Source organism: Gavia stellata, chromosome 4 (genome assembly GCF_030936135.1).
Source record: "Gavia stellata isolate bGavSte3 chromosome 4, bGavSte3.hap2, whole genome shotgun sequence".
NCBI lineage: Eukaryota > Metazoa > Chordata > Aves > Gaviiformes > Gaviidae > Gavia > Gavia stellata.
The window spans coordinates 54,026,080-54,049,247 of record NC_082597.1 but is presented as its reverse complement, the minus strand read 5'-3'; the positions used below and the strand labels follow the sequence as shown (position 1 = coordinate 54,049,247).

At 40.3% G+C, this 23,168-nt stretch overlaps 1 protein-coding gene across 1 annotated transcript in view; it reads right to left on the bottom strand.

The window, feature by feature from the left end:
- Positions 1-4,634: 4,634 nt before the first annotated feature.
- Positions 4,635-23,168, bottom strand: part of ANO4 (anoctamin 4) — a 138,446-nt gene continuing 119,912 nt past the window's right edge. The window contains exons 21-27 of the mRNA XM_059816260.1: positions 20,757-20,854; positions 16,930-17,072; positions 15,748-15,900; positions 13,828-13,975; positions 10,465-10,584; positions 7,279-7,384; positions 4,635-4,826 (exon numbers count right to left, since the gene is read on the bottom strand). Of these exons, the coding sequence (XP_059672243.1) occupies positions 4,635-4,826; positions 7,279-7,384; positions 10,465-10,584; positions 13,828-13,975; positions 15,748-15,900; positions 16,930-17,072; positions 20,757-20,854 (960 nt within the window). The remainder of the gene's footprint in view (positions 4,827-7,278; positions 7,385-10,464; positions 10,585-13,827; positions 13,976-15,747; positions 15,901-16,929; positions 17,073-20,756; positions 20,855-23,168) is intronic.

The window sequence follows — 23,168 nt, the reverse complement described above, 5'->3', positions numbered from 1 at the left end:
CATACTTAAAAAAAAATGTAGCACCACAGAGTTTTTTCCTCAGTGCTTTGAGTTCAAATATTCGTTTAAAACAGAGAAATTGCATAAATGACCAACTTATTTTCACCTGTTGCTTGAAGTCACTATTGGAGCACTGAGCAGTCATTTAACTCATTTTGGTATGAAGTGAAAGTTTGGGCCAGGTGATATCTATTGGGCCACAATCACAACATCAAGATGAGTTTTCACTGGGGAGAATATCTTTCTGTAAGTGGTTCAGAGACAAACATTCTTAAGCTTTGCAGATGACCCCTGCAACTACCCCATTTCTTGCTAACCAACCTCCTCGATTGTTGCAGAGCTACGAAGTGACTCTTTCTGCTTTACTTTTTTCTATATGCTTCTTCTTTTAATTGCCATCACTAATTAAAGAAATTAATTAATTAATTTTGAAAAATAGTTTCTCTGGGGTCATATACCGTCCTCTGCTAGTTGGACTCTCAGCCAGGGGCGTGTCTGTGTAAAAGCAGCAACGTAATTCTTGGTGTCTCCATCGCAGTCCTGCACCCTGATCCTTCATCTCTCCCCACTAAAAGCTCACCTGACAAAGAAATGCAGGATGCTCAAAGCTGATTAATTCCATGGGAGTGGGAGCACTCCACACTGTCCAAATTACAGGCAGCATCTGGCAGGTCAAGAGACAAAACAAGTAGGAACATTAAAAAAAGAACTAAAAACACAACAGGAACAATATTTGACTATGTGAATACACAGAGAGAAAATAGCGATGGATTTTGGCCCGTTTTGGTCTGCATTTAAATTTGCTTCCACCTGACTGGTCTGTTTGCTTGCTGAGCAAATAAGGTAAACAGAAAATAATTCATGAATGTCAAACAGCAAATATTTCATATGTGTAATTTATTTTAAAGTTTATTGCGTCACATTATACAAGCATTAAACATGGCTTTATGTTGATGATTTTTTTTTAAAGTGTGAAAACTTGACATTCTTCTCCATAGGATTTTTCTATTTACATATAAACAATCTCTCTATATACTTTATATATATATAATATATATGGTAAATAACATAACTCCCCTCTGAAAGATTTAAAATAAAAAAGAACTGATTTGTAAACAGGGTTTCTGTTGTAGTATTTGGTGGCTTGAACTCAGGTCATGTTCTATACCTAGGATTTTTCTTTTGTCAAAGTGTCCAGGTTGTTCATTTACATTTTTTATTCTAAGACCTGTAAAACCAGCATGGGGCAGAATGCAAAAAACGTAGCAAACAGGCTGAAAAACAGTCCCGATATACAATTTTTTTTCCTTGGTTTTAAAAACTGCCGTGTAACTGCTCATGAAGTACATGCTTGCTGTCAAGAGTGGTCTGTGGAGATCAGTCCTATGCTGATTGCAAGATGATTTCACAGTAAATCCTTTGATGTGTGCTGTCCTGCTTGCTATGTAAAATGTCTGTGGCATGCATTGAGGTTGCATTTTTTCTCATTCCCTTGAAGGTAGTGCTCTTGTGGAGCTGGAATAAGTAAACAACATATAGGACGGTCACCTGGAGGTTTAAACAAAACCCATCATCAGATCAGAAAGAAGGGAATGGCACAAATTTGCTATCTAGAGACCATTAAAATTCCATTTATTATTATTAGCCTATTATTTGTATTATATTTTCCTAAATAACAAAATAAATAAAAAGGGGTCATCTTTTCTGAGTGTTCTGCTATACAGCTCTGAAGGACTCAAGGGAAATCTATTCAGCAGACCAGCAGCACAGAAACCTCGGTGGGTTGACTGGTTAACACTAAGCAACAGAAATGTACTCAGGATCTGCCAGGGAGGTGAGAGCCCCTTTCAGCATCATGCTCAGCACAAGCTTCGTAAGCAGCCAACCCGTGTTCTCATTTAGAGCAGAACAGGACATGACTTCTAGCAATGACTTCATCATAATGTAGCTATGTTGAAAACTAGTCTCAAAAGCAATTATTATCTATTGTATTTCTGCTGCACTTTATCTGTTTTGGCACATTATATTGCAGTGGTTCCTCTGGAGTGGAAGTCAGTTTATATTCTACTAAGTTTCAGTTCAGTTCTGGGAAGTTATTGAGATCTACATTGACAAAGCTGTATCTTACCGCAGGAGTTTGTAAAGGTTCACACTCATATGGGTGACACTGATGTTATGCATGACTTGCGTCTTGCTTTACTACTTAGCAAACAGTTTCTAAGCTCTTGTCATCTGTTCTTTTAGATATCAAACAGAGGGTATGCAAACTAATCCAATTGCTCATGTGAATTTGGTCTGAATGTGATTTTGCACAGCAATCCTGCCCGAGAGTCCCGGGACTGCAAGTGCAGTGCACACCCATAGGTGGTGGATGGTAAATACTAACCCACCTGGCATGTGTGTATCGGAGGATGACATTGCGTAATCTCCACCCCCTATTTACAGAGACAGAAATATCCCCATTTCTTCACTGCCCACATGGGATGTGTCCACAGCTGCTGCAAGCTGAAGCAAAGATGAACAAGTTCACTTCCTCATTAGGCAGGAATACACCCCACAACCACTAGTCGTGCTCCCCACTCAGTTTGGCACTAAGTCAACAGAGATCAGATTAATCCTGAAATTCCTTCAGTTGCCTCATGGGACCTTCAGCCTTGGGCCAGGAGCACCTGATAAATGGGAGCTGCTGTGCCATTTATCCTCTTCATGTAGGATGATGGGTCACTACTGGAGGAGGTTTCTTGCTGCGAGGAAGCAAAGTGTAGGCAAGCAGTGGCTACAGAGATGAGGGTGCATACATTTCTTTCCACCCCTCTTCTTCCTCAGGCCATATTACCTTTCATTAAAACCTTCCCCCCTGCATGGAAATAGCACAGTTCTCCCTTGCAGTGGAAAGAAGTTAATAGATCTAATTTGGCAATATGGGGTCTTGGTGTAAGTGGTCCTGATGTCTTGTGGAGCTTGAGGCATCCATCCATAGGGTCTTGCACTGTGTGGTCTGTCCAGAAGGGCAAATTCTAGCCCTTCTATTGAATGACTTCCAGGAGAACTTGTAGAAACAACTTGCTGAATTTTCCTCCCTCTTAAATATCTTCAGACTAACAAGGTCACAATTCCTTAAGTTTTCTGAGAAAACTGAAATTTTTATGGAGCTCCAGTTATTTGGAAAAGGGCTAAGCAAATGGATCAGCTCCAATATTTTGTATCTAGCTGTATCCTCACCGGGACATAGGCTTGCTTCCACTTGGCTTCTTACCGTCTTGGCTTTTGAACTTCCTTATTCATGTTGTGGCTGATTATGCTACTGCATGTTCCGCACTTTGAGGCAAGAGGTGGTAGAGCTTTCACAACACAGAGCATTTTGATTCATGTCGCTCCATCTAACACTTCTGCAGTCTTCAGACCTACAACTCCACTATTTTGGGTTAATGATCTGGGAAATTTTTAATTTCTTAATGCTAAAGAATTTGCAAAAGGGTATAGACAGTGGCCCATTTTGCCCAAATCTAGTTCTGCAGCCTGTGTAGAATTGCTCTGCATGAAGGATTTCAAGCTATTCCATTCTCCAGTCTGTTTTTTATTTTTTCCCTCCACCCCTTCATAGATAATGGAAGGATGAATAAAGAAAATGATACAAGTGTAGAGATTCTGGATGACTGTGTTCTTTTGCTCTGCTGACCTTGTTCATCTGTTGGTTTTTTTGTTTTACTTATGCGGATAGGTCTTTAAGACACAGTCTGTCTTCTGTTATGTGTATCATACACCTTAATTCCTGATGAGGCCTCAATGTGATCTTGCAATACAAATACACGGGCAGTTCTGGGCAAGATGCCCTAGACTGATTTGTTTCCTTCAGAGACCAGACAGTCCTATAGCTGAAAAGGCACTGTTCAACTCTTTAAAACATATTACCAACTTTTCACAGTCTCATTTCCAAATAAATGACCCTACAGTTAGATACCTCTGGCCATATTTAGATGCTTGTCTATCTGTCAGCACTTCTGCACACCTAAATTTTTGAGTATTGTTAGACCAGTTGATTAGACTCATGATCAAGCATCTCCTCCTAAAAATACTTCAGTATTATTGGAATAATGGAAATGGTCCACATACGTGACCTTAACTCATGGTAAATGCAAACTAACACAGCTTAGTCCACTGTGGAAGAGGGCAACGTTGCCATTCATGTGCTGCAGGTGGTGGCCACACACATAGACAAGTACTGCCGTGTTGCCAATGCGCAGTCACTGGTTATGAAGTAGCAGCTTGGTTATGAGAACGAGCCATAAGATCACTGAGTTCTGTAAAGCACTGTAAGATACGTAACTGCTTTGAAGTTCAGGGCCTTGAATTTAAGTCAGGGCCTGGGAGCTTCCTGGAAAGAGTGCAGAGACTTAAGCATTGGTCTGATCTGCTCATGCTGACATTAGCTCTGGAGAAGACTAAGCCTTGCAAGACCTCTAATTTCAAAAGACTTATGACAATATGCACCCTATTAAACATGGGCGCACATGTGCTAAGTGCACACAACGTTGACTGACTATTCCTTTCAGTGCACTCTCCACTGTAGAAAACCAGGAAATTTTTATAAACAGAATTCCTGTCTTCTTTTAAGCAGTTTCTTCCTCACCCCATCATGGCCACTCATTGTGATAAGATTTTCCATTCTTCTTCCTTTCCTTCCGCTCTTTCTGCAGACGTTCTAGTTCAGCTTCATACATCATTTCCTGAATCAGGTACTTTTCTCTCCTCATCCGATCTCTCAGATCTTTTGGGAGATCTGGGATTAAGTAGGAAATCAAGTGCTTTATGCAAAAGACAAGGTGCTGTGAAAACAAAAAAGGTATGAAAAATTAAAATCTTAGGAAGAAAACAAGTACTTTCCATATCTTCTGAAAACCCTCTTCTTCCAATTCAAAAAAAGGTGCTGTGTTAGCACTAAATCCGCTACTAAACTGGAAGAAACCAAACCATGAAGTTTTTTCCCCACAAAAACTCCAGCCAAAGTCAGTGCAGTATGGATCGCAGCAAAGGTTATGAGCAGCTACGTTCAAATAAGGCCTCAAAACTGCTGTATGACCTGTGTTTTCAAACCCCTGAGGTCATGATTTGCTGTAAGGTTATTTGGGCAGGGCCTGGTATTAGTGGACTGCTCTGCAGGAAGAGGAGGATCAAATGTTATAATACTTTCCTGTTGCTAGAAAACCCTTGCATCAGTATCGGAACCAATGAATTACCTATGCAAAACAAAACATTTTTTCTTATACTGTGTCTCTCATCCAAAGACATATTCCCATTTACTAAACATCACAATTAAATACAAGGTAACTGATCCTTTGTCCCTCATGTTTTAGGCATGCCACAGCAAAGCTTGAGTGTGATGGGGGAGGATTGCTTGAGTGTCCTTTTTTGTTTGATCAAAGATGCTGCTTGGAGATTTACTCATTCCACTTGAGAGGAGGAGCAGACAAACAGAAAAATCCTCCACCTCAGAAAGGACACTCATTATAGATCGGAGAAATAAAGGTATTTCTTCTATTCCAAACAGAACCCTTCCCTTGAAAGCCACTGAAAAGAGAATGTAACATGTTTTCCCATGTAGTCTTCCCTCATGAGAAATAAACCCACAATACTTTAATTGGGTTTTTTTGCCAAACTTAAAAAAAAGAAAAAAAGCTGATTCTGTCAGTTTAGCCTGGACAAATACTTCTTTTTGCAGCAGTAGGAAATACTTTGTTTTTGAGGAAGGTCAAGATAGCCAAAATAACCACACTTACAGTGCCAAAAAGGTGTCTGAGCTTAGGTAGTTACTTAATTTATGAAAAAACCTACCTTGAATCATTTATCTCTTAGTGCAATCTTTTACTGTAATGGCTGTAGCAATCAGAATACGCCCATTAGTGTTTTCCACAGAGAAAGAGAGTCATGGTTTCTGCTGCAATTACCTTTCTCATTTCGTATATGTAGTTAAGGTAACAGTTTGCAGTGCCAATAAACAGAGTGGCCCCTGCTGAGGGAGACAGGTATGAGTCAGCCTATGGCTTTGGTTGGGGCAAAGCAAAGTCAAATCTCTTGTGCAAGTATTGGGCCTCTAATGAGTCAGCCCAGTGTAGAGGAAGGGGAGAGCCCAACCTGCAGTGCCATATTTCTCTTTCTTCTGGGAAGGGCTGAAAATGACAATCAGGGGGAATTCACTGCAGACCTTGGGCTTCTGCTGAGCCACCAAAACATCCCTACGCAAGAAATAATCTAGAAAATGTTTCCCCTTCACCTTTCCTCTAATTCAAATACTTTTCTCTGTGATCCAAAGAGGTGCCTTGAAAGCTCAGTTCAGAATGAATTTACACAGTAATGTGAGTCAGAAATGCAGTATGTGTTCATGAACATTATGCCAATAATTTATGGTGCTTACAACTTCCGTATCAGTGTTGGATGCCCTGTTGCTATGATTTCAGAGCAGAGGATTGAGTAACGAGTTTTTAAAAATTGTTTGTTCCCTGTTTGGCTTCGCAGCGTGGAAGGCATTTCGAACTCCTTGTGCTGGAGAGATGCTGAGCCCCTAGTTTCTGGCAGGGATATTCAGGCACCCGAAATTCAGGCCTTAAGAGCTGCATTTTGTTTTGTAAGTGATCTCATCCTATTTATCTACCCTCCTCTCTCTCTTTTTCAAAATCAGCATGGGAATACCAGTCATGTGAAGTTCGTATTATCTTCTCTGGTTTGTCTTAAAGATTTCTGAGATACTGACAGTAAGTACTAATATTGTGAACATTGGCAAAGGTATTGAATCCTTTTCATTGTCATCATCTTTGTGATGCTAATCATTCTGGGGAAATGAATGGTATTAAAAAAATAGAGAAAAAAGCTAGATGTGTAAATATGGTAACTTAAACTATCTTCATTTTTCAGTTGGTCAGATTTCATCTTGTCTTCTCATGTTCCTTCACCCCTTCCTCACACACTAGTCAGCATATGGCTTCCCAGCCTAAACAGGATATGAATGCCAGACCTCAGAAAGTAAGTAAAAGTTTCATTTATTTCCCCTCTTTGCAAGTCACTGTTACAGTTTTCAAAAAGTGCTGCATTCCCCTTTTTGTTAGAACCTAAATACCTGTGACTGTTCAGGAAACAGATCTGAGAAAACAAACCACAATATAAACAGCAGAAACTAACAAAAAGCTCAATAGCTGCCATCATAGATCAGCCCAATGAAAAAGCTTCAAAATGAAACAAATTTCCCTTTGTCATTTTCGTTTTGCCATCTTAATGGTCACTGACCTCAAACACAATAATGAAAGCCAACCGCGCTGCTAAGACATGCCAGAACTGCAGTGTGTAACCGTAGGGCACTGGGGAGTGAGGAGGGTCTCGGTAGTCCCTGTACCTGAAAAACAAGCAGAGTATTGTAGTTAGCAAGCTCCAGCCCTGCTGCCTGGGAGGAAGGCAAAACCAAAATCCAGCTGCTCTTGATCATCGCATTTTCTGTACCAAAATGATCTCAGTTCAGACTGCACAAATTACCACAACACTGCTTGCTTCTTAGCCTGGGCCTACACTAGTGTTTTATTTCAGATCAGGTGCATGCTTTTGAAGCAAGTGTCCTGATCACCTCCACTTGCCACGCTTACGTTCACCCAAATGGGTTTACTTTCAGATGAAACGTAATGGTAAGGTGCATTCCAGGAGTGCACTTTGCGCTCCAGCTGGTAATGGAAATTCAGTGCAAAGGACCAGGCCAGTGCCAGTGTGAAGTGAAACTGCTGAAGCAAATACAGAGGATGTTGGGTGCTCAGCAGCAACAGTTTGACCCTACAGCATCTCCCTTGGCAGTGCAATGTGTATATTGCAAGCACCTCTTCAGAACATGGAGCAGGGTGGGACGCTTTGCTGTTTTGAGGGCCACTTTCTTCCCACTACAAGTTCGTTTTAAAACCATAAATCTCCGCAATTTTGTCAGCCTAGCAACTCTCCCAAAATCCATATAAAACTGCCTCATGGGCTCCATTTGGCCCTTTTTCAGTTAGTTGGCCAACTCTGGTGTAAAGCATGATTCATCCTGACTTTAGTGGAGCCAGAACTGCACCTCTTAGTATACCAACAGGGCAAGGGCTGTGTAAGAAAGGGATGTAGTGTCTTGTCTCACAGAATGTTTCTTTAAAGACTTTAGGTCTCAGTAACATAACTAGAGGTATCTATTGGGAAAGCTGGATCCAGGAAGACTCCAAAATTACATTAACAAATCATGAATCTGTTTAAGTCACACATTCTGGAGTCCATTTCTACTAGCAGTGTGTTAATTCCAAAATACTATTGCAGAAACTTAATTTAAAAGTAGTGTAAAAATTGTTTCCTCCTTAATCTGTTCCTAGATGGGACAGAAAATCCTTTATAAAAAAATATTGAAAATACCATAGTAAATAATACACTTAAGCTTGATCTCTAAGTTAGTTTTAAGAAACTAAAGAAAACTCAGATGAGGAAAAGAAATAAACAGTTATTTCCTCTCGGTGATAATCTGTATTTCTCCCTGAAGGTTCACCTTCTTAGATTGCAGAGGATGCTACACAAAATGGAATAAACTGTGTCTTGACATCTTAGTTAGCAACAAACCTCTCTGAAAGTGCAGTATCTCTAGTGCAAGTTCTTAAAACTGAGATGATCTTCCCTTCCGCAAGCAGCATTCTGACTTCATAGTTTAGGATGTTTTACAATATCCTAAGCATCCTGAAAACAAAAGTCCCTGGACCAAGTCCCAAGTCAGTAGAGTATGTCTCCTTTTTGTACTTGCTAGGAATCAAACACTACACATGAAGAAATGGGGAAACCTTTTATAAACAACCAGAATATCATGGCACCATCTGGGTTCCAGACAAGCAGAAGTTAACTGAATACGGCCACTGTTTTTTGTTCAGACAGACTGCCTTCCTGGAAAAATGCCTACACTATTGCACAGTAGAACCTAGCATTTCCCTACCTTACTATCAATATCTGGCTTGAAGTGCAATTAAAATGACTGATGTTTTAGCATAATTCAGGTGGGTTAAGTAGCTGATAAACTCACCTAAAGAAAGACAGATGTTAATTTTCTTTCAAGGGTAGATATACATAACAATTCAGTGTCCCCCAAAAGAACAGATTTATCTTCTGGAGATTTATGGCACCAATTTTAATAGTGTTCTGTTTATGGGTTATTGAGGGGACAATTTTTTTTATTGATGGGATTTCCACCATTGGCTTTAAGTAGCAGCAATGTCATGCTTGAAGATGGGGAAGAAAGAAATTAAAAAGGTGGAAGAGAATGATCAGAATTACAAACATTATTAAATGGTACTATGGCAATGTGGAATGTAGTATTCTCAAAGTGGTTCTGCTCCACAGAAAATGTTATCTATGGATTCAACATTGGGATGTTCTTTCTGCCAAATAATTTGCAACAGTCTTAATTATCAGTTAGTTAAATGAAAGCATTAATGACACCCCCCGCCCCAGTTCATTATGCTATACCACTCAAACTTATTATTATTATTAATAAAAATGCCACAATATCACAAAGTATCATTGACTTTTGCCGTATTGCAGAGTATCTTTTGTTCTTTAGGCACTCATGAAAGGATATTTTAATTCTTCACATTGAAAAATACTGGGACTAAGTGTATCTGCAGCTACCAGGACTCATGCTTGTAAACCAATGTTGCAACAAAAAAATGGTAGTTGTATTCGTTGTTTGGTATCTTTGGTTGGGACCCCATTTAAGACTTTTATGTAGATCCTTGATTCTTTGGACCATTAAAATCAATCAGGTGCAAATCTGTTGTTACCGACTAGTCTCAGACTGCTATTTCTCCAATCTGTTGACTGAGGACAAAGACATACAAATAATTAACTGCTCATTTTATTTTGATTCAAACCACAAGTATATGATCATTACTAATAATTACGCCTGTAAGCATTGACATAAACATATTAACCATTCAACAATCAGGAAGTGCTGGATTTGAGGTTTCATAAAGTTAGCTTAGGACAGAACCTGTTTATGCCTGGCAGATCTGTGAAATAACTCAGTGTGGTCACTTCTGTGCAACCTTGACTTCCTTGTACATGTGCTATGATATAACCTGATTACAGTTTCATCTCACTGGTACCTAAGTAATCAGTGACCTATTACTGGCTCTGTGATACCATGTTTCTCCATGATGGTTGTGTCTGATTCAAGCCATGACACCATAGAAATCCTGCATTAGGAGCACCTGCCAGATATGCACTTTTCGGCTTCTCCTGTATCTAACAAAGGAATCATGCAGGTAACACCCAAGCAGTACCATGAGCATGTCCCTGAATAGCACAGTTAATTCTTTCCATCACTGTTTTTTTAAGTTCTGAAAATTAATTCCAACCCCAAATTTATCATAATGCTTCTCCTGTGCAATGTCTTAAAGCAGAGAAGTATTTTAATCTGATACTTACCGGCAATATTTTAATGGTGAACCAGAGAATTCACTTCCATTTGATGTTGGCTCTGAACGGTTTTCAAAGTCAGACACCAGAAATACTGATAAACTGGCGTTAACGTAGCCAACCATACACCTAGAGGGGAAAAAAACCTGTAGTGAGGGCACAGCAACGTTCTTCCGTTAACTGTTGTACCCAGGAGGATGTTCTCTGGGTTTCATGAAATCCACAGTAAAATTGTGATGCTTATTAATATTTGAAAGGGTTGTTGAGGCAATATAAAAGAAGGTCAGATGGACAATAAAAGTGAAGCAATGGTAGATTTCTATGGGAGAAAAAATGGTGAAGACTGGGACTGGTTACTTTTGAAAAGAAAAGTCACCTAAAGGTGACACAATAGAGGCAGAGAAAATAATAAGTAGCACTAGGAGGATAATCAGAATATTCCCACTGTTACCCTCATGGTACTAGAACACAGGGACATTAAATCAGATGGAAAGGCAATACACTTGAAACAGCTTTTTACAAAATGTCCAGTTAATCAGAGGAACTCAGTACTAAAAGATCCCAGGGTGGCTGAGCACTGGGAGGGTCAGGCAGAGTTTGGAGAACACTGAGGAGAGAATGTACATCACCTCACAAAGGGCTGTGGGAGTCACTAGAAGGCTCAAATTTGGTGTTAATAAAGCTGAGGAGAGACATGGCAAGTGTATTGTGCTGTTCACTCTGCACTGCCCAAGCACAGGTAAGTCTAGGCACACTGCTCACAGAATCACAGAATCACTAAGGTTGGAAAAGACCTGTAAGATCATCAAGTCCAACCATCAACCAAAAAACACCACCATGCCCATTAAACCATGTCCCACAATGCCACGTCCACACGTTCCTTGAACACCTCCAGGGATGGTGACTCCACCACTTCCCTGGGCAGTTTATTCCAGTGTGTCACCACTCTGTCAGTAAAGAAATTTTTCCTAATATCCAGTCTGAACCTCCCCTGGTGCAACTTGAGGCCATTTCCTCTTGTCCTATCACTTGTCCCTTGGAAAAGAGACTGGTACCAACTCCCTTTCAGGTAATTGTAGAGAGCGATAAGGTCTCCCCTCAGCCTCCTCTTCTGCAGACTGAACAACCCCAGTTCCCTCAGCCGCTCCTCATAAGACTTGTGCTCCAGACCCCTCACCAGCTTCGTTGCCCTTCTCTGGACACGCTCCAGCACCTCAATGTCCTTCTTGTAGTGAGGGGCCCAAAACTGAACACTGTATTCGAGGTGCGGCCTCACCAGCGCCGAGTACAGGGGCACGATCACCTCCCTGCTCCTGCTGGCCACACTGTTTCTGACACAGGCCAGGATGCTGTTGGCCTTTGTGGCCACCTGGGCACACTGCTGGCTCATATTCAGCCGGCTGTCAATCAACACCCCCAGGTCCTTTTCTGTGGGGGAGCTTTCCAGCCACTCGTCCCCAAGCCTGTAGTGTTGCATGGGGTTGTTGCGGCCAAAGTGCAGAACCCGGCACTTGGCCTTGTTGAACTTCATACAATAGTTGGCTCAGCTTGGTGCACAGTATAATGCACAGGAAGGGTTGGTTTGTTTTTTTTTTAAACTATGGATTTTACAGTCTTTGAGAAATTACATTTAAACACCATATGGCTTTGTCTCAAAATCTCCATACTGATTGGATTTAGAACATAATTTAATCACAATATTTTTCTAGCATCACTGGGTGTCATATGGATCCTACAGATGTTTTTTGAAAGAAAAAAACACCTCTCTCATTTAAGTTATTCAATAGCAGATGTTCTTCACTCCTTAATTTGAGAATATTCAGTATTCATGTGGATTTTTTAATAGCTTCCTGCTTTTGTAGCAGTACTTGTTAATAACAATATCCAGAATGCTGACATAAATAGTTTTTATCCAAGTTGTCTCCTTCAAAGGATTACTATCTGATGGTTTCATCTAGAAATTCACTCAGAAAACCAGCAGTTTGAAAACACTGTACAAAAGGTTTGTGAAAAGATGATAAGAGCTTCCTCTGTGAGCCAAGCTACTTCCCCTATGCAGAACTAGTTTCAAAGCCAGTGAGTCATATCTAAGTCTTCATAAAAATAAGATTTCTAAAGGTGTTGTTTTTTCATGCACGGTGATCCTGAGAAAACCAGTAGCCAGGGAAGTTGCTGACAGTGCCTTAGTGTCCTATGGATCTTCATAATGGCACAAGCAGAGGCATATGCTCAGGAATGACCAGAACCAGACCAAACACTTTACCCGTGAAGGGACTTTAACTCTTCATGAAAATAAATGGAACATTACCCCTGGCACCGACTAAAATGCCAAACTCCTTGCAGGACAGCAAGTTAGCAACACTGCTACTGCTGCCACACCAGCTGCAGTATGGTGTCAGTATGATTAAACTTCTTCTGTCAGTATGATTAAACAGTATTGACAACCAAAAGGCGGCAAAAAAGCAGCAACAGAAGAACTTGCTTTCTGTTGCAGGGAATAAAAATCAATCTGCCATATGTCTAATAGCAGAATGTAAGCTTCTCTGTCATTGTCTACTGTTTAGCTTGGGTTTCTTTGAACAGTAGGGTCCTTGCTAATGGAGCTGCTAGGAGATAATTTGCAAACTGTGTCTATTTGTGTTCAGCTGGATTCAATGACCTTCCCCGAGTCCAATAGCCTAGATTTTACAAGTTGCCATGTAGCAGCTATACTTATACTTGCTGGTAGCGTGCACATGCTAATATAATCTCAGTGTTTAGCAACACTGAAAGAAAATCCACTTAGGCAGCAGGGATTCAGTTCACAAATGTCTCCTGAAAGATTTTATCTATGGACTCTAGTTTTAGAAGAAAACCAAATTACTTTGCTCTGTAAGTATATCTTGATTTATTAGTTGGGAATTGCTTTCTTTTGCTAGACACTAATTTTTTTGAGCAATACATGCTGAATACTACATCAGGAAAAAAAGCCTAGTGAATAAGTTTAAAGTGCTCATAAATCTGTAAGTGATAAATAATCAGCATTGCTTCAGAATGAGAAGAGGGTTATATCCATGTACACCAGCTGGGAAGTGCAGCTTGTGCAGCATACTGTTGTTACTTGTGCAACACACTGTTGTTACTTGTGCAACACATCAGATTTCTGTAACAGCTCTACCATGTTTTCCTTGAATTAATGTCATAAATTATAGTCACTCAGCAACCCATTCTATGAATATGCAAAGCATCAATATCTGTGGCTGATATCTGTTACCTAAGCATAAACAATAAATTTGGGTTACTGGAATTAGAACATACAGAGCCAGTATTGCTGTATCTATTCAAGTAGTAAGTGATTTTCACACGCATCTGTTTTCCCAAAGAAAAGCTTACTTTTGTCCAGCTTCTCCTTGGCCAGCACAAGGTCCATATTTGTAAGCATAAACAAGGCGAGGGATGAAATCTGATGTCACAGCTATAACAAATGCATTTGTGATAACAGAAAGAATTCCAATGCCTTCCAGGATCCCGTACCAGATGCCTGTTCAACAAGGAGAGTATGTTAGCTCCAGGAAAAACAAGAACCAAAGTGCCTGAGATATTGCACTCTCTGAAGCAGTAGTCCCCACCACCCCAAGGTCTTTTTATGTAGTTTGTATCTGGGAGTCACCAAGTAAAAATAATTTTTCTTATTGAACAGCAGGACCTCAGTGGACCAGATTCCTTTTCCCACTGGGTGGGAATTTTGTTTATCCTATAAATAATCTCAAGGAAGCTGCAAAAATGCTCATGGAGGCCTTGGCTCCACCAAGTCACATAACCATGTGGGCAGTTTTAAGAAACAGTGTAAGACTCCCTGCTTATGATGATGGCTATCCAGCCTTTGAGGAGGGTCTGCCAGGGCAGTCATGAATATATGCAATCCATGACCTGCCTGTCACAGGCGCCTTGTGTGTAACTTGTGCACAACTGGCCAGCATGTATCTATTGGCATCAAAATCTTCATGGCATGCTAATGCTATACAATGGCACACAGCCCCTAGGCATCATGTGGGCTTTTTGGCCCATCCTCAACTGTCTGACAGGTCTTATGGTACAGGCATACAGCAACTCTGTTCATGAGGACCATCACTGAGAACCACACCAAAGCAAGGTTAGACATACCCATTGGTTATAATGAGGCATCAAGTAGTCCCTGAAAACTTTGCTGAATAGGGAGCGAATGCAGCTTATTTTGAGAAATCACACCTGCGTCGGTCTGTGCATTTATTATTTATGTTATGTAACTGTTTTTTCAGGAATTATGTCTGCAGTGTATGCTGTGTACTGTTTGATGTCCAGGCTTACACCTAAACTCTTAGATCCACATTGTTCATGTACAAAGCTTTACTCAGACACAGATCTTAGGTAGATGGTACACCATTCTGAGAGCACAAAGCCTGGGCTTCTGCTATTTCATGGTGTGGGCTACTAGTTTTTGCAATGCAGATGGGCAGCAAGGTATCCTATTTACCCCTCCAAAACCACCAGGGATTCAGCGTCGGGCAGATCACTTTGTTTTACAGAGTCCTTTCTAAAGGTGTTCTGCTTTTGCACACTGCAAGGACAGAAGAGATTTATAGACAAAATATGTTTGGAGAGCCCTTGCAGTAGTGTGTGGCTGGGTGACCTCAGTTATGTGAACCCTGTGTTTAGCAATGTAGGTGTGCCTCACTGAGAGCAAGTCGTCTCTTGGGATCTAGACCCACACTCTCTGACCCACCAGGGACCTAGTGGGCATAGCCCTTGAGTCACAGGGGAGCTTGGTTTTGGCCAGGTAAATATAAAACACACAGGTTCCCTACAGGACGGTGGCCGCTTTAACTTGACTTTCATGTTTCAGCTGCTCTGTCTGGTTATTATACTCAAACTGAGCAGCAGCATGTGTTCACACAGTGTGTCTGCCACAAGGAAAAACCTGCAGAGAACACAGATCACTTCATTAAAATATCTTGGCTGTTAAGTCACCCACAAAATCATTAAAAGACATTTTCCTATATAGACTATTAATTGCCTAAGTAGATTGGCATCAGATACTTGAAGTTTTTTGGACAATCAAATTGTGTGATGTTAATAGGGAAGATGACTGAAAATACCTTGATCTGCTTTTACTTGAAGTGGTCACAGAATCATAGAATCACTGCGGTTGGAAAAGACCTTTAAGATCATCAAGTCCAACCATCAACTAACACCACCATGCCCATTAAACCATGGTCAATGCTTTGCCGTAGAAATAACACATACATATAACAAACACACGTACAAAGAGCTCACCTATATCTTTGGCTCTTGAAGCTAAAGGTCTTCTCCACTGGGTAACAAATTTGTATGCATCAAGACGAATTTCAATAATGTTATTAAGTAAGGCCAGAAGTGGTGCCAGTGGAAAAGCTGCCACAAAAATGGTTGTGAACCCAAACTGAAGAACTAGGAAAAAAAAGGAGAGATCACAATATAACTGTTAAGATCTAATGCCAAGGTCTAAGATGCCAAATAATATAAGCATACAAACATTATGTATAAATATACAAACATTTCTTATTATGCTGTACCATACAATAGTTCTAGTGACACTTGTACAGCAATTCGTTGCCAAAAGTTCAGAGCAAGGATGACAAGAACAAATGCACATCTGTCCCTGGGATGGACAGCAACATGTAGATTTTGTAATTTGGAGTGAAGTTTGGAGGTGGACAAAGTGTGCTTTTGGAAAGGGACATTTTTACTCCGGCATCAACTAGGATCTCTCAATACCTCCAAATATTAGGGCTGAATACATTCCTTTTTATAGTGCAGATGGGCAGCAGTTTGAAACTTTGTGTAAGTTTCTAAAGGCAGGTTTTCAGACTGCCGAATTTCCCATTAATTTGAAAAGAATTGTGTGAGGGAGAAAAAAACCCCAACAATCATGACATATGCAGTTCAGTTACATAGGGCAAAAGTTCTTGTTCTTTAACGTTTTTTACAGCAGTTATCCTCCCTTCTCCTCTAGTTAGAACAATGCTTTTTAGCAGCAAGCTGCTTTGTAAATGTGAGGTAGTAAACGATGGTGAATTTTAAACATAAACAAGCATGCAGGTCTGTACCACACAGTTTAAAAATAAAAGCTCAAGGGAACTTCCTTTAGTAAATAACAGCAAAGTTCTTCAGAAATGTATGCAGGTGAAGAGGTGGGCTCTGGTTTGGAAAACAACCTTCCCCATGCAAAGCCAGAATGAGAAGTGTTTCATAGATGTGAGGTTAGCAAACAAGCAGCAGTGTGGTTAGCTACATTGGTTTGGTTTGGTTCTTACAAACTTACTTCCATTCCTCACCTGACCTGTGAGAATGAAAACCGTTTTGCAGCCTCTTTAGCTTCATACAGCAATAATTAAAAGAATACACCAGCCCACATCAACAAAAAAGCAACAACATTAAAATCTAGTGAAAGAGAGACAACAAAGGTCAGTGCCATACTCATTTCTAGGTATTCATCGAAGAGTCCATAAGCATTCATAGGCTGCAGATTGTAGTCCTTTTCCCACTGTGGGAAGCTTGGTTTTCTCTGTGTGCCATACTCTTGTCGTAGTTTTCTCCTGGTCCACCAGTTTTGAATTAGCCTACATTTTCAGACAAATTAAAGAAACAAGGTAAATAATATTGGTGGCTATTTGTCACAAAATTGGAAGAGGTTAAGTGTGAACAACAGTCCTTGCAAAATTAATTTCCCAATGCACAGGAAGATAGACCATTAGTAATCCATGTGGCTGATGACACGGCATAACAGGTGTGAAAACAGATATGGCTGATGGGCTGTAATCCAGGCCTAGATGTTAAAATGATGGAGGAATTTTGACTTCTTTTCATTATTTATTGACCTTCTTTTTCTCTACACAAAATGGCAAATCACTTCAGGGTCTGTTTATATGGCAGAATGCAATGCTGTGTGGAGATAGTTGAGCTCTAATTGAGAAATCAGTAAATAGAGTGCTAATGCTGCCTGATCCCTTCCTGTGTATGAGCTGATATCTCTACATGGCTCTACAGTGTGCAGGATAACAGTCCCTGGGCAATCCTGGAAGGGAAAAAGCAACCTTGAATGGTGTATGCAGCCGAACATTCAGAGGAACAAAAGGCAGAAAGAAGTGTGTGGACTACTGACAACATGTGGTGGTTGAAAAGTGGATGGCTGACATGAGAGCTATCTCCATCTCAAGAAATGGGGGAGCTGTACTGGACTTCAGGGGGAAGATATTGTTCCTGAAGAAATGCATGTGTAGGGGCACCATGCAAGGCACTGAGCCAGAAAAGAAATGAGTGCTCACATGTGAAATAAACACCTTTGTCTCGCCAGGTCAGGGAGTTAGGGAGTTGCACTGGTTTGGCCAACAAAGGACATGAGTTACAGCTAGTACAGAGAGCAAAAAAAAAAAAAAAAAAAAATGACAGAGATTTTCTCCGAAGTTGTGGTTGGCCCCTTCGTCTCAGCAAGATAGAAGGTGATGGCTCATGAAAATAGTTCACTCCTTTACCTGACTGTGCTTTGCTTCTTACCTTCACAGTGGCCAGGTCTGGTCTGTGAATGGTAGGCAAATGGCCATTGGATTTGGATAAAGTTTGGCCAATTGCTTGTTTTCTTAAAGCTTAGAGATTGTTTTTCCATTGAGGCCATTTACCAGAGAGCTTATAGCTTTCCCTGTCTTCCTTAAAGAACTGTAGGTGCAACTGAGTGCAGGGCATTAAAATCTAGAGTTTAGAAGTGCAAGAAAAAAAAATTAGAAGTACAAGCATGGACTTCAAGCCAAAATTTGGAAGTATAAGAAATTATTAAAATATTTAGCAGCTTACAGCCAGTCACTAGTGTGTAAAAAGCCTAAAAAAGCCTAAAAAGGCCTTTCCTGTGAATGACCATGGTTGTGAATGATGAACTGTGGGACAGTTAAGGGCACATTTTTGCAGTCCACAGCACCCTTTGGGACTTTGCCTCTCGTGTCCTGCCCATGAGAAAGTGAGAGGGCTGAGAACTGAATTTGCAAAGGCAGCAAATTGAGGGGTGAGGTGGGTGGGAGACCAATACGCTGAGACAGATCCTGGTTAACTTCCTCCTTTGTGAGAGGGGAAACCCATAAGCAGTGTTACTAAATATCTAAGACTCCTAGTAAAATTCAAAAACGTGTCATTTTCTGATTTATGTGTGAGCAAAATGTGAGCAATGCGATATAATGTGGTTTTAATATGGATGTATGTTCTTCCAAGAAAATCAACTTGAAATTGCAGTTTTCCACCTCCAAATGAAGCAGTAATTTATACTTTGTGTCTTAGTTATTGCAAATCTATCTGCAGGAGAGAACAACTGATGCACACTTTCAGAGGTTTTCAAGGTGGTGTTTGGATGAAGCAGAAGCACCATTCTGACATGCCAGTATTTGTATTAAAAATGTAACCACTAAACAATCAATGCTCTAGCACACACCCTAGGGATAGTTTTTAACTTTCAGGAAGAAATTTTAGAAGAGAAGCCAGTGCCACATGTATTGGTGAGAAATGTGACGGCAGGTGCCAGGGTTCCTGGCACCAAAGAACAGCCTATGGCATTTCTGACTTGCCCTGTATGTCTCTGCGGTCCATGGGGGAGCACACGTCTGCAACAGAGCTGGGTTGCCACCCTGAAATAGTGCAAAAACCCACTCTCCAAAACAGGCTGCCAGTTCTCCTCTCCTAGGACCGTCTTATGGGGAAATATTCTCTATCAGCTTTGGCACTGTACAGTGCTGGCCCTGCCTGGGTCTTGGCAGGCAGTAGCCAGCACATGGGTGGAGGTGCAGTGATGTTCTACTACAGGCTATAGGATTGCCTCCAAATCTTCTGGCTGTCCACATGGTGTTGGCTCCGATCATGCTCTTAGCTGAAATTACCATGTTCTTTTCACAAGAAAAGGAAATGCACTTGCCTGCAGCATTTCAGGGCTAGAAGGTGGACTGAAAGGTCTAGAGAGCAAATACATCTCAAGTTGAAGCATCTCACACTGTTATGACTGTGTGTTTTGTGTTGTGATTTTCATTGTAACTCTAAAGTGAAGAGACTAACTTCACCTGAAGGTGTTTATTCCTATGAAATCACTTGTTCTTAAACAATCTCCTCCTATCTCCTTCAGTCACCTTCTTTAATCCCCTTCTGTGCTCTTTATTAGATTTCCAAATCCCTATTGATAGGTAGCAGACAGATCTAATGAAAACTGACAAAAGAGGCAGGGAGTGGAAAGAGAAGGATCAATACTGCTGCTGCTGTTCCCTCCTCCCCACCCCAGCTGATTCCTCCAGCCCTAACAGCTGCAAAATCCTGGCAAGCAGCATGAGACACAAACCCACGAAGACAGAGAGATAGCAAGCTTTGAGTACCTTGGTTGCTGATTACTCTGTGCATTTAAATCATTCACTCCATTCTCATTACAGGTAGATGTGATGAGCACTGAGGCTGCCTGAAAATGCTGCTGTGATATGTTTCTGCAGTTCAGGGACCAAACTCCACTAGCTCTGCTGTGGATTCTGCAGCAAAGCAAATCCCTCTGAACTTTGTAAGGACAAACTTTCTGATAATGTCAGCTCTCTCTTATATTTTCACACTTGCTAATTTCCCTTGATGACCTGCCACACTGTCTCTAGCATCAACTGTCTATATTAATCACACTAAACATGCTCATTAAATATTAATCAATAAGAAATGAACCAATAGAAAAATGAATAATCGTCAAACTTTTTAGCTAGGGCACAGCTCCATAATACCCTGAAGATCACCAGGGAACTTGTCTATATACCAGTCAGTACATTTTTCTATCTCTGAGAGTGTATATGTCAGCAGTGCATTTTTTCCAGCTCATACCTGCCCTTTCAGGCATCTTTTATCACCCAGCAAGGTGAAATCCAATTTAGAACTTAATGGCATAGCTAAAAAATGATACATATAATATTTCCTGTGTAAGGAAATTGCAGTCCTACAGTTATTTTTAAGGAGTTTTAAAACACAGAATACAATTTAATGAAATCAAGTACTTCCCATATATTATTTATTTGTTACTGTTTATATTGCACTTTCACTTTTGCAAACTATGTCCAATGTGAAAAAAAAAAAAAAAACCACCATCTATCTCTACATATCTGGAAATCTGTCTGAGATTTCTGTATCCTAGGGGAGATTTTCTATTGTAATGACTACTGTATCTTGCTTTTATGTAACTGGTCATAAGGAAAGCATAAACTTAGTATTCTTCCATGACCTACAGAAGCATAGACGTTATATTTACTTACGGGTAGCCCAGTTCCATGAAATTATTCCAGATTTGCTTTAACACCATTATAATACCCATTTGCATACAGAGATCAATAAGGCATCCACTAGGGTGGCACTATAGAAAAAAAGAAACAAAAGGTTAAGCAGAAATAATGTTGAGTTTTAAAGCATTTCTTAAAGACTAGAAATGGATATTAGATAATTTACTTACAGGAAATTAAATGCCATTCTCTTTATTTACTTTTTTTTTAATATAAACTCATGGGAACATATGAGACTGTACCATACCATCAGCCTTCTAAGCCTATCACCTAATTCTCTGCAGAGGTCAGAATCAGCTGAAACCAATGCAGTTTTCACATTAGTGCTTCTAATATGTTGTGCAACTGTGGGTGGGACATAGGCAAAGGCTACCAAGTTTCTCCAATGATTTCAATAGTTTTTGGGGAGGTTGACTGGGCATCAGGTCAAAGTATGAAGAGAAAAATTCCTCCTGGCTGCACAGGCAAACAGTTTATGCCTAGAGGATAGACCTATTACTGTTTATTGAGTACTATTTAATGTATATGACTGAGTGGACCATGCAAAGCTATTCGCTTCTTGAAGAACTAAAAATCTCTAACTGTTGAACAGTGTCTCTTGCTGAGTGCTTGCTTGCTTGCTTGCTTGCTTGTTTTAGCAGTGGCTCCAGACCTTGAAGCAGTGGTGCTGCTTTTGGGAGAGAAGTTCAGCTAGTACAAATTTAGGTACTCCCACAATTTTTCACCTAATATTGGAAGAAACAGAAAAGGACCAAAAACTTTCTACCCTCAAACAGCTTTTTGCACAATTGACTTTGTGGATTCAAACAGTGGAGTCCAAGCTGTGTTGTTAAATCCTGGATATTATGGGTAGGTCGAACAGACTGGAACTATTTCTCTTTAACTTTTAGGGAGAAAAATTAGTTATGACCTATAACAAAATGTGATAGGAATTTCTTATACATACTGCATTACACAATGCTCAGAACCTGGGTCCCTGCTGAGGTTTCTGTTGACCTCATTCATCTTCTCTTTAGATTAACAGGGTGGCAGGTAATTATTATTTTTAACCTCTCTGGCATTATTATTAAATCATCATCCTTCTGTTTTTAGGAATCAGTCACATGAGCCAATATAACCTGAGAGAGGTAGGTGCAGCATTAATTTACAACCATAACATCACTAATATATAAATTGTGGTCTGACTATGCCTACGGACACTGCACTAGACTATATCATGTTATTAAATGTATTAGACTTGGCTTCATCCAACAGGTGAAGAGAGGGCTATTGGAGGGATATCTGGGCATTATATTCTAAATTACGTTTCTAATAAGACCTAACACAGATATGGTCAATAAAGTTGAGACTTTCTTTATTATACATTTCTTCTCTTATTAGACTTTTTTTTTTTTTTGCTCTGAGAAAAGCCAAATACTAGGGACTACTAATTAGCTTCTAGGGACTACTAGTAGCTTCCACCAGCAACTGACCCAACCTGTAACACCTCGCTGTTGCACTTCCCTCCCAAACGTGGTTCTTTCTTCCTCCTATCTTTGCTCCTGCAGAAAGGTGATCTTTCCCTGTTCTCTGATCCCTCTATGAAATGATTCATCCCAGTAACTCATCAGAAAACTAATTCAGTCAGAAAAAGGAACAGTTTCCTGTTGATACAGGGAACTGAATAGGCTCCTCACAGGGTTGGACAAGCCAGAGCCAGTGCAGAGGAAGAGGAAGGAGCAAACTTCTGGGGGAAGGCTCAAAGGAAGAGCAGAACTGTCTTCTTTTGGCAGCAACAAGCTGTTAGGTCAGCTCAGCCCCTCTCAGACATTGGAATGATGTTCAGTGTATTTCTGTCTGCCCGTTTATCAAGTAGTCTTTCCTTGAATGTACAGAATTCACTACTTCAAAATTAGGATGTCTTTTTCAAATTATTCCTTTTTTTGCTAGTATTTGGATGACCTCTATTAACCAAAATACTTCTGCATTTGTAAATACATGTTGGCAGTGTAAGACCTGCATTTTCCACTTGCCATTTGTCATGTATTTGCAAAGTTGTCTCAGTTATTCATCTGTGAAGCAGGAAAGAAACCATGGCATTTGAGTGTGCAAATAGCAGCGCTGGAAACTACATGACTGGTCCAGAAACTGCTGCTGTTCACCTCCAATAACTGTCAAATGTTTTTTGAATGTATTTGCCAAAAAAATGGGATTGGTCCTTGAGTGACTTGCAAAGCCAACCTCTCATTGCTCTCCAAATCGATTTGGTTTTATAGACATGGAACATGCCTTTTATAGACATGACAGTAGCTCTTCTGGGAAGTTTGTTCAGTTGTTTTGGTCAACTTTCAAGTACATTTTATATGTCTGGATTTTTAAGGTATTATTTTATTATTTTGGCTCCCTGGT